This window comes from Meleagris gallopavo, chromosome 14 (genome assembly GCF_905368555.1).
Source record: "Meleagris gallopavo chromosome 14, MGAL_WU_HG_1.1, whole genome shotgun sequence".
In the NCBI taxonomy this organism is placed as follows: Eukaryota; Metazoa; Chordata; class Aves; order Galliformes; family Phasianidae; genus Meleagris; species Meleagris gallopavo.
The window spans coordinates 791084-805062 of NC_139417.1; the positions used below are offsets into that span (position 1 = coordinate 791084).

At 55.2% G+C, this 13979-nt stretch overlaps 1 protein-coding gene across 9 annotated transcripts in view; it reads left to right on the top strand.

The window, feature by feature from the left end:
- Window positions 1–13979, top strand: part of CACNA2D2 (calcium voltage-gated channel auxiliary subunit alpha2delta 2) — a 128783-nt gene that overhangs the window by 99123 nt on the left and 15681 nt on the right. For 7 of the 9 annotated variants that reach the window (XM_085235617.1, XM_085235616.1, XM_085235619.1 and 4 more), the window contains 5 exons: window positions 49–108; window positions 7439–7501; window positions 11183–11321; window positions 13036–13167; window positions 13247–13304. In XM_085235617.1, coding sequence (XP_085091743.1) covers window positions 49–108; window positions 7439–7501; window positions 11183–11321; window positions 13036–13167; window positions 13247–13304 — 452 coding nt within the window. The remainder of the gene's footprint in view (window positions 1–48; window positions 109–7438; window positions 7502–11182; window positions 11322–13035; window positions 13168–13246; window positions 13305–13979) is intronic. The other 2 variants (XM_085235618.1, XM_085235621.1) reach the window with 1 other exon arrangement.

Sequence of the window (13979 nt, forward strand, 5' to 3'; positions counted from 1 at the left end):
GGCACCATCCAGCTCTACACTCACTCTTCCTTCTTACTCTCTTTGCAGAGGCTGGCCAATGCAGCAGAGAAGTTCCAGAAGGCCCACCACTGGCAGGACAACATCCGGGTAAGGCTCCAGCTCACTCTGGCCATGTGCCCTGGGGACACACACTGTGTCACGCCTGTCCCCGCCCTGCTCCCCATCCTTCAGCTCCTCCTTCCTTATCCTTGGTTCCCCATGAATTTTAAAGCTACCGCCATCCCCATCCATAGGGTACGTGGACAAATCCATTCTGAGCTTGTCTGCAGCCGGGTGGGAGCGGGCAGAAGGGGAAGGCTGAACCAAGTGAGGGTTTGGATTCTTGCTGAGAGGTTTCTCAGGGTTTCGGGATTGGTTTTTCAGGGCAAGCACTGGGCAAGGGTAGCAGCTCACGTGCCCGAGGCACCTGACAGCAGCGCCTGGCTGCTGCCGGGGAAGAAGCGAATCTTGGCTGGGAGAGGGAAGATGTTGTTTTAATGATTGCATTTGACTTTGTAATTATGGCAGTGATAACGCTCAGCGGGAATCTGAAGTGTTCTGCCTGGAAATGCTCTCAAATTCTAACAATAATACAAAAGGAAGGAAGGATTGTTTTCCTTCCAGTGCAAATGGAGCCTGCAGTAAAAATATCCACCAGCCCCTTCTTCAGAGCCAGGCCAGATCCTGCCCTGCCACCAGGAGCCCACTGCGGCGGTTGAGGGGACAGCCTGGTGACATCCCCACCTCTGTGGGTGTCCCTCAGAGTGCAAACATCACCAGCCCCAGGCTGGCAGCCCCAGGGCTCCACATGCAGCTGGTGCTGTCCCACAGCGATGGCCTCTCCTTTTCCTCTCTGTCCCCATTCCTGAGGCAATGGCTAAGCTCAGGGTGAGCCTTGGCCCTAGGGGATGTCACCTCTGGGCTGCCTGCCCCTATCCTTCTGTGTGACAAGCCCCTCACATGGACACATGGACCTCAGAGAGAACCCTCCTCCAGCGCTGGCCAGCTGGTCCCTGTGCACTGCTGTCCTGGCTCTGCAGCTGCCCATGTCCACCTGCAAGGAGGGGTTGGCCACCTTGCAGCTCTTGGCTGCTAAACTGGGTGGTCAGTGGGCTGCACTGGACATGCAGATGGAAACGAAGGTGGAAGGAGAGGCTGTGGGGGAGAGAATAGAAACTGAAGCAAATCCTGCTCCTATAGACCCTCCTGCCATGGGTGATGGTCACCAAGCACAGATAAACATGGAGAAAAAGGTGAAGGAGGAGCAGAAGACAAGGCAAGGTGCTGAGCCGTGCTTGCCAATTGATGGGTGCACCCAGCCTGTCCCTGCCCCACCAGCAGCTGTGCCTGGCTGAAACGTGTGCGCGCTGAGCTTCCAGAGTGCACCTGCTCAGCTGCAGTGCACTGCAAGTGCTGAACCTTCACAGAGCTGGGAGAAGGCATTGCAGGGAAAGGAGAGCTGGGTGAAGGCAGCCACGTCCATGTCCTCTGTCTTCCGCTCACAATAGAAGTGGCTTTGCTTATGGAAGGTGAGACGAACCCACTAGCTGTGCCATCCAGCAGACTGCTGTATCCAGTACCAACGGTCACCAAGAGCCTGCTGCGAGTTACTGTCACCCCTTCCCTGGAGACGGGTGGAAGAGGCATCAGGAGGACAGCAAGGTTTGCTCCACGCAGCAGTGGGGCACGGCGGGATGTCAACCCTGCAGGAAAACCCTCCCTGCACTTCTCCCTGCAGCAGCTCTGTGGGTTCAGCTCACGTTTCCTCTGCTGTGTCACAACCAAAATCACTTTCTCCCCTTCTGGAGCCTTCATGGGCGGGGTGGGAGAGAGCCAGTCCTGATGGTAACCAGTGTGCCAGGAGCAGCTGTGTTACTGGGAACTCTTGGCTCATTTTGCCATTTGTGGCACAAACCTTTCAAAAACCCACTTTCATTGAAAAATATTTTTAACAGCACTGTTTGCTACCACTTCATCAAGGTAATTAGAAACGAGTCACCTGGAAACAATGCGCAGCCATGCGTCACCACGCAGCTTTATCAGAACAGCTCAGAGCTGGGTGGGATGCTGCTGGGATGCTGGGCCCGCGCTGCCAAGTGCAGCTGCCACCTCCTGCCTGTGCTGCCCATGGGGACGTGCTGGTCCCACCACCCGAGCAGCACCACCAGGATGAGGTGCCAAGGACCAAAGTAGTGCTCACAGCATCACCGTGCTCCTCTGTCCCACCAGCTGCTGGTCATCCTGGCCGCAGCTCTCCCTTGCTCTCTCTGCGTGTCATTTCGTAACCTCGAGCTGGAGTTTATGACAGATTGCACCGAGCGTGGTTATTTTTGTGTTTCCATCTGAATGCGCGACGGCAGATGCTGAGTGTTTGCAATGCATTAGTGCTAATGGCAGGACCATTAAACATTAGAGTTGCTCACTGCAGATGGGTTGCTATGGAGGTTCAGGGGAAAATGAAACAGGAGCAGGAACGAGGACGGCTGTGAGGTCGCTCCCAGCAATCACACAGCACTGATCTCTGCCTGGAAAGTTTCTTCTCCCTCACCAGTGCTGGGGTTTTTGGTTCCCATGACACACACTGGCAGCGCTTTCTTTTCCAGGTGGCATTGGAAGTGTCTCCATTCTGCGCTGTGCACCACCCGTGTAGTCCTGCCCTGTCCTTCATTCCGTGTCGTCACACACTTCATCCACTCCAGGACCATGTCCTGCAGAGGCTGCCCTCCCCAGGATGCACAGAGGACATAGAGGCTGTTTGGGTCCAAGCAACAGAACAGCTGCTCCTGCTCCTGTTGCCCTGCCAGCCCTCCCTGGAAGATGTCAGGGCCCCGTAGGACATGCATATTGTGCTGTCAGAGCTAGGGGCTCTGTTCCACACAGGGGGCATGGAGCAGTGTCCCATGTCCAGTCCCCGTGCTCCAGGTGTCCCCATCCCTGTCCCCAGTACCATTCTACTGCGCACCAGCTGCCATCCCCCTGCTTGTCACATAGCTCAGATAAGAGCCAGGTGCAAAGCATGGTGGTAAGAACACCAGCACACCACGCAGCAACTGGCTTTCCCTGTTCCTCCATCCTCATCTCCCTGTTATTCCACCATGCAATCCCAGTGTACACCCACACCATGGGGTCCCCAGCTGGAGCACAGGGCAGGTGATGCGTGGCAGTGCAGGGACCACAGCCAGCTGTGCAGGATGGTGACAAAGCACAGCCTGCACAACACACGTCAAGGCCTGGTGTTGCTGAGTTCAGTGTGCTGGGCAGCAGAGCTCTTTGTCCCTTTAAGGGACACTTAGGTGCTGCGGAGACCCATTTATGTGCGCTTGGCAGGATTATATAAATTGCCTTTAAAAGTTGACTTCTTTATAAGCCATTTTCTGCTTCATAAAATGTTTATTACTGTTGTTTTTCTCCCAGTTCCTCTTCCTCACAGCACTTTTTCCTGCTACATGGGGAAGTTCTCCTCTTCCATATGTTTCGGGTGCAAAGCACTTCCCTCTGGGTCCCATCCCAAAGGTGGGGAAATTATCTTTTGGAAGTAATCCCTTTTGGAGCTCTGCGCCTGTCAGCACCACACTCACGTTTCTGTTTTGTTCCTGCCTCTGAGCACATGCATTATGGGATGGTCCCTACAGCCAGCCACACCGCCCATATTTCCCAAAAAGATTCCTGTGCTGTGCCATGCTGTGGCACAGAGGTGGCACAGCAAGCCTGGGCCGCCCTCCATCGATAACTCCCACCTGCAAACAAGGGAGCAAATAACAAAGCCCAGATAATTTCAAGCTCCATTAGAAGTGAAACTCAGGGGAAAACAGGAGCACTGTTCGCCAAATGGGGAAGGACAGGATGAATCACTGAGGCTTCACTCACTGGGGAATGGCAGAAAAGCCCAGCATGACAGTGTGCGCTTGCAGCCCAGAAGGCCAACTATATCCTGGGCTGCATGAAAAAAGGGGTGGCAGCAGGGACAGGGAGGTGATTGTCCCCCTCTGCTCGGCTCTTGTGAGGCCCCATCTGCAGCACTGCGTCCAGGGCTGGAGCCCCCAGGACAAGAAGGATGTGGAGCTCTGGGAGCGGGTCCAGAGGAAGCACTGAGATGGTCAGAGGGCTGGAGCAGCTCTGCTGTGAGGAAAGGCTGAGGGAACGGGGCTTGTTTAGCTTGGAGAAGAGAAGGATCCCACAGTGAGGGAGACCTCACTGTGGCCTTCCAGAACTTGAAGGGAGCAGATAAACAGGAGGGGGAACGGCTGTTTGTGAGGGTGGATGGTGATAAGACAAGGGGAATGGTTTTAAACTGAGACAGGGGAGGTTTAGGTTAGGTATGAGGAGGAAGTTTTTCCCCCAGAGGGTGGTGAGACACTGGAACAGGTTGCCCAAGGAGGCTGTGATGCCCCATCCCTGCAGGCATTCAAGGCCAGGCTGGATGTGGCTCTGGGCAGCCTGGGCTGCTGGTTGGCGACCTGCACACAGCAGGGGGGTTTAAGCTAAATGATCGTTATAGTCCTTTTCAACCCAGGCCATTCTGTGATTCTATGGCAGTGGGAAGGCAGTGATGGGAGCACGGTGGCAGGGCTGCAGCAGTGGGAGCAGGGCAGTGGGAGCGCAGCAGTGGGGTTGTAGCTGGCTGTCCCCAGCCCTGCGGCCATGCAGGACCACAGCAGCCTCTGCGGTGAAAGCATCTTCAGAAGGGCAAGCACAAGTTCCTTATCCTCGTTTCATTTTTCTCCTCCTTTAATTACAGATCCTACTTATCGGTGGAGAACAGAAAGATCGCCACCATAACCTTGCACTTGCCCTTGTAGAAGGCTTACCTAAAAAGTTAGAAAATAAAATCAAATACTCTAATTTGCAGTCGTCTTGCTATTTCAAACCCAGTTTTCATTACAGCACAGAAAGTGCATTGAAGCTGTGTTTATAACCCCCTTTTAGATAACAAATCACATTTTCTTTTGGCTGGCGAGTGTGTAGAATTGATATTTTTTTTTTCAGTTTAATGGGTTTGTGTGTTCAGGAATGATCTCCATCAACTGAGAGTCTTTATTGTGTTTGATATAATGTCAGCTTTCATTACGCTCTGAGAATTACTGTGTTAAAGCACCAACCTTGCTGTAGAGCCATTCTGGACGAAAGTAGAACAAGAAAATCATTCACAAAAAACGCAGGGTTGTGCTGTTTGCTCTTAGGAGAAGCAGATGTGCCTCTGGGGGCAGAGGGGATGGATAGGGCGAGGGGTGCCATGGGCACCCTGCTGTCCCCCTGCCCCGGGGCTGGGTGCCATCAGCAGGGAGCATCCGCTCAGCTGGGTGAAGGAGGTGCTGACAGATCACTTAAACATTCCCCCTGCTCTGTCAGAGAGCTGGAAGGAGGAAATTGCTTTTTAAAAAAAAATATATATATATATATATATATGCCGAGGCAGATGATGATGGCTGTCCCCACCTGTCCTTGGTGGGGCTGCCGCATGCACAGAGCACTGTTTGTGGTGCATTCTGCTTCATCCTTTGGGCCATAATGGGAGGATTTATCCTGACACACAGCTGTGGGTCATCCTGCATCCCCACACACTGCACCTGGGCTTCTCTGGGAGCTGGGGACCCCCAGGTGTGTGCTTACTACTGCTGGCAGCACCACTGTGCCTGGCTTGCTGCATGCTGAGGTGCCAATGGGATGCCATCCATGTCCCATGGTTCCATCTTCCCCCATGTTCTGTCCTTGGGCAACCTGTTCCAGCGCGTGTTAAAAACAAAGATGTATTTCAGTGCCTGGGGAAGGCCTGGGGGGGGCATAGTGGGTTGGGGTCCCCAGAGGGCATGGGGCAGCCCCATCCAGGAGGGGACCACAGAATTGAAGGGTGTGATGCTGGTGGCTTCACCAGTTTTTGCGGATTGCCCTGTGATTGGGCTTAACCACCAGGGTCATTTCCACGTGCTGGAGGACTAAAATAACCCTGTGCTTCTCCGGTAATGATGCTCATGGTGCTGTCATGCAGTTGCTGCACTTAAATACTTAGTGCTACACCAAGGAGCAGCATCCAGCACCTACCAGTTCAAACCAGTGCTCCACCAGTTCACAGCAGCAAGTGCTTCTGCACAGGTTCACTTCCAAGAGCCAAGGGCAATGCTGGGAGGGCTCTTGCTCCCAAAGTCCTCAACATCTCCACCCACTCGTTTTCTCTATTGGCATTTATTCCGAAGGACAGCAGAAATACCAGCGCTATTTACACAGCCCCTGTGCTTGATTGGGTCAGAGGAGGAGGAAGTGAGGATCAGGTGAAGAGTACAAGTGTGGCTTTAAGAGCAAATGCAAGGGAGAGGAAACCATAGTACTCCCTGCTCCCTTTTTGGGATCCTGGTGTGGAGCCATGATGGTGTCCCACGTGTCCCCTGCACAGACATCACCTGTGGCATAGAGCGTGGACAGAGTGACTCCAGCTGCTGACATGCTCACATCCCTGTTCCTGTGCACCAGAGAGGGCCGGAGCTTTTTGGAGGAGCTGATGGAAGATAAAATGAATAACAAAGCCCCTTCTGGCTGGCTGTTTAGTCACACTCACTTCTGATTAAAGCTCGTTAAACATGAAATTAGCTCATTTGTGTTATGGGTCTCCAGGGGCTCCTCTCACTGCGAGGTGCAGATGGCCACGGGCCAGGGGCATGGTGCTGGTATGGGGCAGGGCTGTGGGGAGGAGGGTATCCAGGGGCAATATATTATTTTTCCCTTCCCTTGTTGTTGTGAACCCCTCAGCATCTCACAACAAATCACAGATAACCAATAAGTACATTCCCTTAGCGACTGGGCTTTTTAATAACAAAAACCAGAAGATGCTGCGTTGAGTTTTTGCTCCCCTCTCTCAGCGTTACCTCACTGCCAGAGCTGGGGGGCTGTGGAGAGGACATGGGGGCCCCCCGTGGGCCATCCCCATGCTGTGGGCAGTGAGCAGTGACAGCCATGCAGGGTGTTCCAGCACTGCGCCCGCACCGTCACGTGCACAAGAGAGCCCTGAGCGCCCTTTAATTCCCCCCTGTACTGGGAGAGGAGTTGCTGTTGTGACAATGTGACGGCTGGCTGCATCGCCTGCCTCTCTCTGAGCGCTGTCAGCTGCCTCACACCCTACTGTGCAGGGAGAGGGATCTGAGCAGACCTTTCTGCGTAAATAGCTTTTAAAAACCCCAAATTAAGGCCACAAAGTGAGGATGCTGCTCACCGTTCCACCTGTGCGGCAAGGTGGAACGGTGCCACAGCTCCCACAATACAACTGCAGCATCTCGGGCATGGGGACACGCTGCATCCCAGTGTCACCCACTGGGAGACTGGCAGCGGAGTGGACTGGGCATGTTGAGGGTCTGCGTCCCAGTGCTGCGGTATGGGGAGGGGCAGTGATGGGGACCCCCCAGAACCCCCGTCCATGCCTGGCCCTAATGCAGCTCTGCTCTCTCTGCAGGAGGAAGACATCGAGTACTACGACTCCAAGGCAGACACGGAATTCGTGAGTGCTGTGAGTGCTGTGAGTACCTCCATCCCTTTGCACCATGGCTGCACGTGCATCGCTGTGACCCAGCCCCAGCCCCGGCCAAACCACAGTGACATCCACCCCTGGTCCTGCTGGCAGGTCCCTGTGCTGCTGCTGAAATTTCTAAAATTAAAGCCGGCATCTGAAATTCAAATGAAGAGCAAATCTTTAATTAGCGACTGAAGCTAATTCTTTGCCCTCTCCCTGCGCAGCCATCCTGTGATTTCTGGCAATCAGGGCTTCAAATCCGCACTGACTGTCCCCAGGGGACTGCCGTCACCCCACGTCACAGCGAGCTGCTGGCACGCAGGGAGCTTTGTGCCACAGCCCAGTGCAGGGCTGTGCTGTCCCTGCATGTGGGGAAAGGCATGGGGCAGGATGCTGCCCACCCTGCCAGCAGCACTCCTGCACTTATGCCATTGCTGCCACCCAGCATGACCCTGGCAAATTTAATTCTGGCAAAAAATAATGGAGAGAAAAGAAGGTGATGTTGAAATTAAGAAAGGGGAAGATGATACCAGTGAGTCTGAACCACACTAAATAGCAGTCTTTCCATCTTTTCTTTTATTTTGCTTCAATTTTTATATTTAAATTGAGCAGAATCTCACTGAAATGAAGTTGGTTCTGATAGACAATGCCTATTCAGTGTACCCAGGACTTATTCACCAGCTTCATACTGGATTTAAGGAGGGAGAGAAAGCAATGAGCTTCCTTTTCATTCTGCTTGCACTCGGCTCTGCTATCTCCCTAAGCAGATTTTGGATTTCAGAGTGGGCTTTAGCAGCTGGGCCGCCAGCACATGTTCCTGGAGGACCACAGGGCTCTCCGCGTGCCTGCAGGAGCAGCGCTCCTCACCCCCTGCCAGTAAGGGACGGGGAGGGGAATTCGTTCTCAGAGTCGCATTCAGGGCAGCGCCAGCTCTTGGCTGGGTGCTGTGGGCAGAGCACAGAAGTGAAGAGGTTTGCAGCTGTGTGTGCCAGGGGATGGTGCTCAATTCAGGGCCTGGGTCAGGATGTGCAGGGCTGTGTTGCTCTCCCAGGGGATGGTTTCCCAGGCAGTGAAGTGGGGTTTAGCTGTGGCTGCAGAGATCATAGAATCACACGTTCATTTGAGTTGGAAGGGACAATTGAAGGCCATTTGGTTGCACTCCCCTGCAGTGAACACGGATGCCCATGGCTCCGTCAGGTGCTCGGAGCCCTATCCAGCTTGTCTTTGGGTGTCTCCAGGGATGGGGCACCACCACCTCACTGGGCAGATGTCCCCACAGCGTGGCAGTGTCAGTCCTTGGGGATGTCCTTGTCCCCATCCCAGCAGGACCTGTCCCCACCGTGCCTCCAAGAGCAAAGCTGGATGCCACAACAGCCCCACTGAGAGGTGGCAGGGCTGGAGCTGTCTTTGCTAGGGACACCAAGTGGCCCAGAGTCATTCCCATGCTGAGAGATGCAGGTTTGCACCAGCTGAACTTATCCGTGAGCCAGATTCTGCGTTTAGAGCTTCACAAAAGGCACAGAAAAGCAATTACGAGTCAGACTGTTTCCTCTTGTCATCCACCAAACAAAACGCTTCCATTTCTGTGTCACAATCCGGTCTGCTGGTATGAGTAGATGCAGGGCTGCCAAAGCAGAGGAGGTAGGGCAGGGGGAGAACTGCTTGCCCTAAATTGTTGGGCTCCCACCACGGCCCCAAGCAGCTCTCCCAGAGCTGTGGGGACACGTGGCCATGTCCTGTCCCACGGCACAGGACGTGTCACCGCTCTGCCACCAGCACTTGCCACCCAGAGCCTCGACTGTGGGGAGGGAGGGAGGAGGAGCGGCCCTGAAATGTCAGCAGCAGATGAAAGGGGTTGGAAAATTTAATCTTCCAACTTCCTCGACTCATGTGGCATTTGGATTGCCTCCCGATAAGCTATCAGCCTGAGAAGTTTCTTTCTTTTGCCTTTTTTCTTTTTTTTTTTTTTCCTTCTCTTTTTTTCTTCCCCCTTCTTCTCTCCTCTGGCTGGTAATTCAAAAAATAAATGGTCTAGAAAGATCTCCAAACAGTACCTTTGGCAAAGATGGAAAAAAAAAAAAAAAGCAGGGGGCGAGGGGAGGCGGCTGGAGAGGCTGATTGTTATTTATAGCCGTGCTGCTCGGAGCAGGAGCGTGGCTGCAGAGCTGCTGCGTTCCAGGAAAGGCTCCGGGCTGGGGGAGGGAGAAGGGCGTTCTGCTGGGCTGGGCTCTCCTTCCGAGGGCGCGGTGGGACGGAGGCAGGTGGGGGCACCTGGGGGCACAGAGCCCGCCGGGGGCCGCGATGTCACCGAGTGTTTGTCACCGTGCTGACACGTCCCCAGCCATCCTTAGCGGCTCGTTCCCATGGAGATGTCACTCCGCGGGGCAGCTCACCAAAGAAAGCCACAGGGATGTGGTCGACCTCCCAGCCGGCTGCTGAGAGCTCGGTGGTGCTGATACACGTGGGTAATGCTGTTGCGTTGCCAAGAACGGTCAAACAAAGTATCCAGATCTGCAGCATCTCTTTAGGCTGCGTTGGGCATACAGTAACGTTTGTGAGATACAGTAGATGCTTCGGAGTTCTTTTGAAATGCTAAGGTGAGAAATGCTGCGCAATCTGGCCAGGGGTACACAGAGTTGTGCTTGGTGAAAGTGATATAAGCCCCAAATCGTTCCCTCCCATGCTCCAGCAGCAGCTCCAGCACCGATTGCATGCAGTGTTTCTGCCCCTGGCCCTACTCACGGTCCCTTTGTGCCCCAGCTGGCTGTGATGGCTCCAAGAGGCTGCACTGGGAGGCTTGCCCCATGCCAGAGAGCTCCAGGCTAGGCCTGGAGCTGTGTGGGTCAGGGCTGACAGCAGCTGTGTGGCATCAGCTCACCGTGGGGCTGCTGGCTGTACAGGTGTCAGCGACACACGGGGCCTTCGCTGGCCCTGCAGAGCTGTGTTTGTCACTGAAATTGGCACATGTAGGGGCGGGAGCAGCCCACAGCGCCCAACCTTTGGGGTGGGTGATAGAGCAGAATGCACAGCATAACCTGGATTTCCACCCCAGCTACGCCATGCCAGGGAGGCAGAGCTATCCATGCCTGCAGCCAGGTTCCTGCATCCATAATTGGGTTCAGCATCTTTTGGGAGGCCCTGTGGCCTGCAGCACGCTTACACTGCCGACACATCTCTTGGAATTAAAACCGAACCTTCACAGCAATCCTGTTACTCTCCCGAGCTGTGGCGAATGGCTTTGCCACTCTCCCAATGTCAGGGCAATGTCACCGCCACGTCTCCTCCCTCCCTACACAGGCCCAGCCCTCCTACCATCCCACAGCAGCAAGCAGCTGGGCTGGGCACAGAGCACGTCCCCTGCCCAGGGCTCAGGGCTGAGTGCCGGCGCTGGGGGGGAGCGCGATCCAGCACCAGCAGTGAGGGATTTGCCATCTCTCCACCATAATTAAATATTGTTTGCATTGCTTATTGACAGAGCGCTGAGCTGCGCTCGGTTTTAATTTGTTCTTTGATAGTTGCCTCTTGCCACTAATTGATTTTCAAGGATTTTTTTGCCCGGGTGGGATTTTTGTCTGACTTCAGCCTGGTGGTGCTACCAAACCCCTAGGGCAGGTTAAGCAGAATTGGGACTGGTGGGCGAGGCAGAGGCACCCAGGGCATGTCCCACTGACCCTGCTCCCTTCCCAGGATGATCCCGATGGGGAAGAAATCGAGCGGGAGAAGTCCAACTCCCTAAAGCTGGAGTTCACCGACGACGCCAACTTCAAGACCAAGGTTAACTACTCATATGCTGCCGTGCAGATCCCCACTGACATCTACAAAGGCTGTGAGTGCCCCCAGCTGCCCGCCTCCGCGTCCCCTGGGTCCCCACCAGCCACAGAGTGGCTGTCCCCAGGGTGCACTCTGGGTTTGGGATGCTTTGGGGTGAGGTTATTGAGGGGTATTAAGGGTGAAATCCCAAGGGAAGGCAGCAGAGGACTATTGTGGGATGATGTGGAGATATTCAGCCTTGCATCAATGCCCTGCAGGGTGCTCTGGAGAGCACAGTCGTGGGCCTGGGCAAGGTGAGAGCAGTGGGCAATGAGGTGGCATGAGGGTGGATGGATGGATGGATGGATGGATGGATGGATGGATGGATTGACAGACGGACAGATGGACGGACAGACAGATAGGTGGATTGACGGATGAGTGGGTGGGTGGATGGATGGATGGATGGACGGGATGTATAGATGGATGGGTGGATCAATGGATGAACAGAAGAATGGACAAGTGGATGGATGAACAGATAGATGAACAATGGTGTATGTGGTGGAAGAGCAGGATGTGCCACACCAGCTTGTGGACCTGGGCCAGGCTGACATGTCCACTTTAGAGAGGTGACAGTTCCTGAGCAGCGAGAGCTCTCCCAGCTCTCCCGGCTGCAGCTGCGCGCAGTGACAGTCCATCTGACACATGGTGACAGCCGGTCTGCATTTCCCTCTAGTGGCTGCTCTGCACAGAGCGGGCACTGCTGCCTGCCTGATTCCATCCGTGCACTGCACCCAGCCCTGGCACCGCTGCTGAGGAACACGATCCCCACACGGCCCTGCACCCCCTGCCACTCTCACTCACTGGCATTTGGCAAGGGCTCCTGGGCAAGGTGACAAGGACAGAGCTCGTGCTCCTGTCTCGCACACTCAGAGCCATGTTGCCAGAGAGCAATTTCACCACATCAGCATCTCTGGATTAGAAATTACAATTAGTTTTATTACCCAGCCAACACAGGCCAAGCAGCTCATGAGACAAATGATAAGAGTGAGGGGAGGCAGAGTGAGCTGGGGGAAGCATTCTTTGCTCCAAACCCCAGTGCAGTGCTGGTGCTGTGTGGGAGCACAGCCACCACCCTGCTGGGGACCGGGCTGGGGACAGTCCAGAGAGCACGTCCCCATGCGCTGATTAAAACCCTGCAGAGCCACCCTCTGCCGTCACCCCTGGCTACACATGCAAATGACATCCTATGTGTGTTTTATTTACGGTGCCACTTTTAATTAAAGCTACGATCGCTTGCTGGTGGGGCGGGGATGGGGATAAGGACGAGGTGGGACAGGGACACACTGCTGCACGCCACGGAGTGCTGAGCCCTGTGCTGCCCCAAGGCAGGGATTGGGGACACGTCACCCAGGGGTGGCAGTCCTCACTGTCACCAACGGGACAGGGGGTTTCCTGGCTGTGTTGGTGCACCACAGGGCCCTGCTGCCATCAGGGTTCCAAGAGGAGCCCCATGCCCATGGGGACATGCCACTGTCCCCGCATGCTGTTGGCCCCATTTGATTAACTGCGGGCTGAGGCTGCCAGGAGCTTATCTGCTGCTTTAATAGCTGAATAATTTAAAACCTCTGTTTGATGGCGTCTTAATTGCTTCAGCATCAAGTGCGGGGGCCAGCGGGAATGCAGAGCAGCGGCTCCTGGGGAAGGGGTAGAAGGAACACGGTGTGCCATGTGCCCCGCTGTCCCCCGTGGGATGCCGGTGTGCCCACCACCGCCCGGTCTGTGCCTTGTAGCCACCGTGATCCTCAACGAGCTGAACTGGACGCAGGCACTGGAGGACGTTTTCATTGAGAACCGCAAGGAAGACCCCTCCCTACTCTGGCAGGTCTTTGGCAGCGCCACCGGCGTCACCCGCTACTACCCTGGTGTGTGATGTGTGCAGCCCCCTGCCCCTGGTCCCCTGTCCCCAGGTCCCCCTTGCTCAACGCTCACCTTTCCCCACAGCCACCCCATGGAGAGCACCCAATAAGATCGACCTGTACGACGTGCGCAGACGGCCCTGGTAAGGGGGCAGTGGCTGAGGGGGGACAGGCGAGGGCCCCCGTCCCCTGTGCCCCCTCCCCGCTGCCCCCGGCACGCCGTGCTCCGGTGCTGTGAGCAGCCAGCTCTGTCCAATTTTCATTTCACACATCGTTGGCGTTGGAAAATGGATACAATAACACAGGCAGGGGCAGCCAGGCTGCGGCTTTCAGCTCCCGCTCCCTCCCCTCCTCCAGCACTGGTGAGGTGAGGGTGGGGGTGGAGATAAGCCCTCAGATCTCAATGGCGTAGGTAGAGGTGCCCCACACCGATCCCACATAGCGTTCCTGCAGCAAACAGGGAACCAGAAGGACAGCAAAGGCAGTGCCAGCACCGTGGTGCCTAAGTGCTGGCTGCAGGCTGCATTGAGCCACACACTGCACTGGGTATGATGGAGTCACTCCCCATTAGCCCAGGTAGACGTGCTCATTTGGCAGTGCTAATTAACACTGCTCCACTGACGATGCCCACCTGTGCCCCAGCAACCCCAGCAGCTCCATCCCCAGAGCCCCCGTGGGGCACATTGGGTCCCCATGTCCCAGCCGTGCCACCAGCCTCTCCAGCTTTCCTTCCCCTCCCTTGACAAATGGCCCTATTAAATAAAGCCTTTTCCTGCGGAGCTCTGGGTATTAATCTGAGTGGGACACAGGAGACAAAT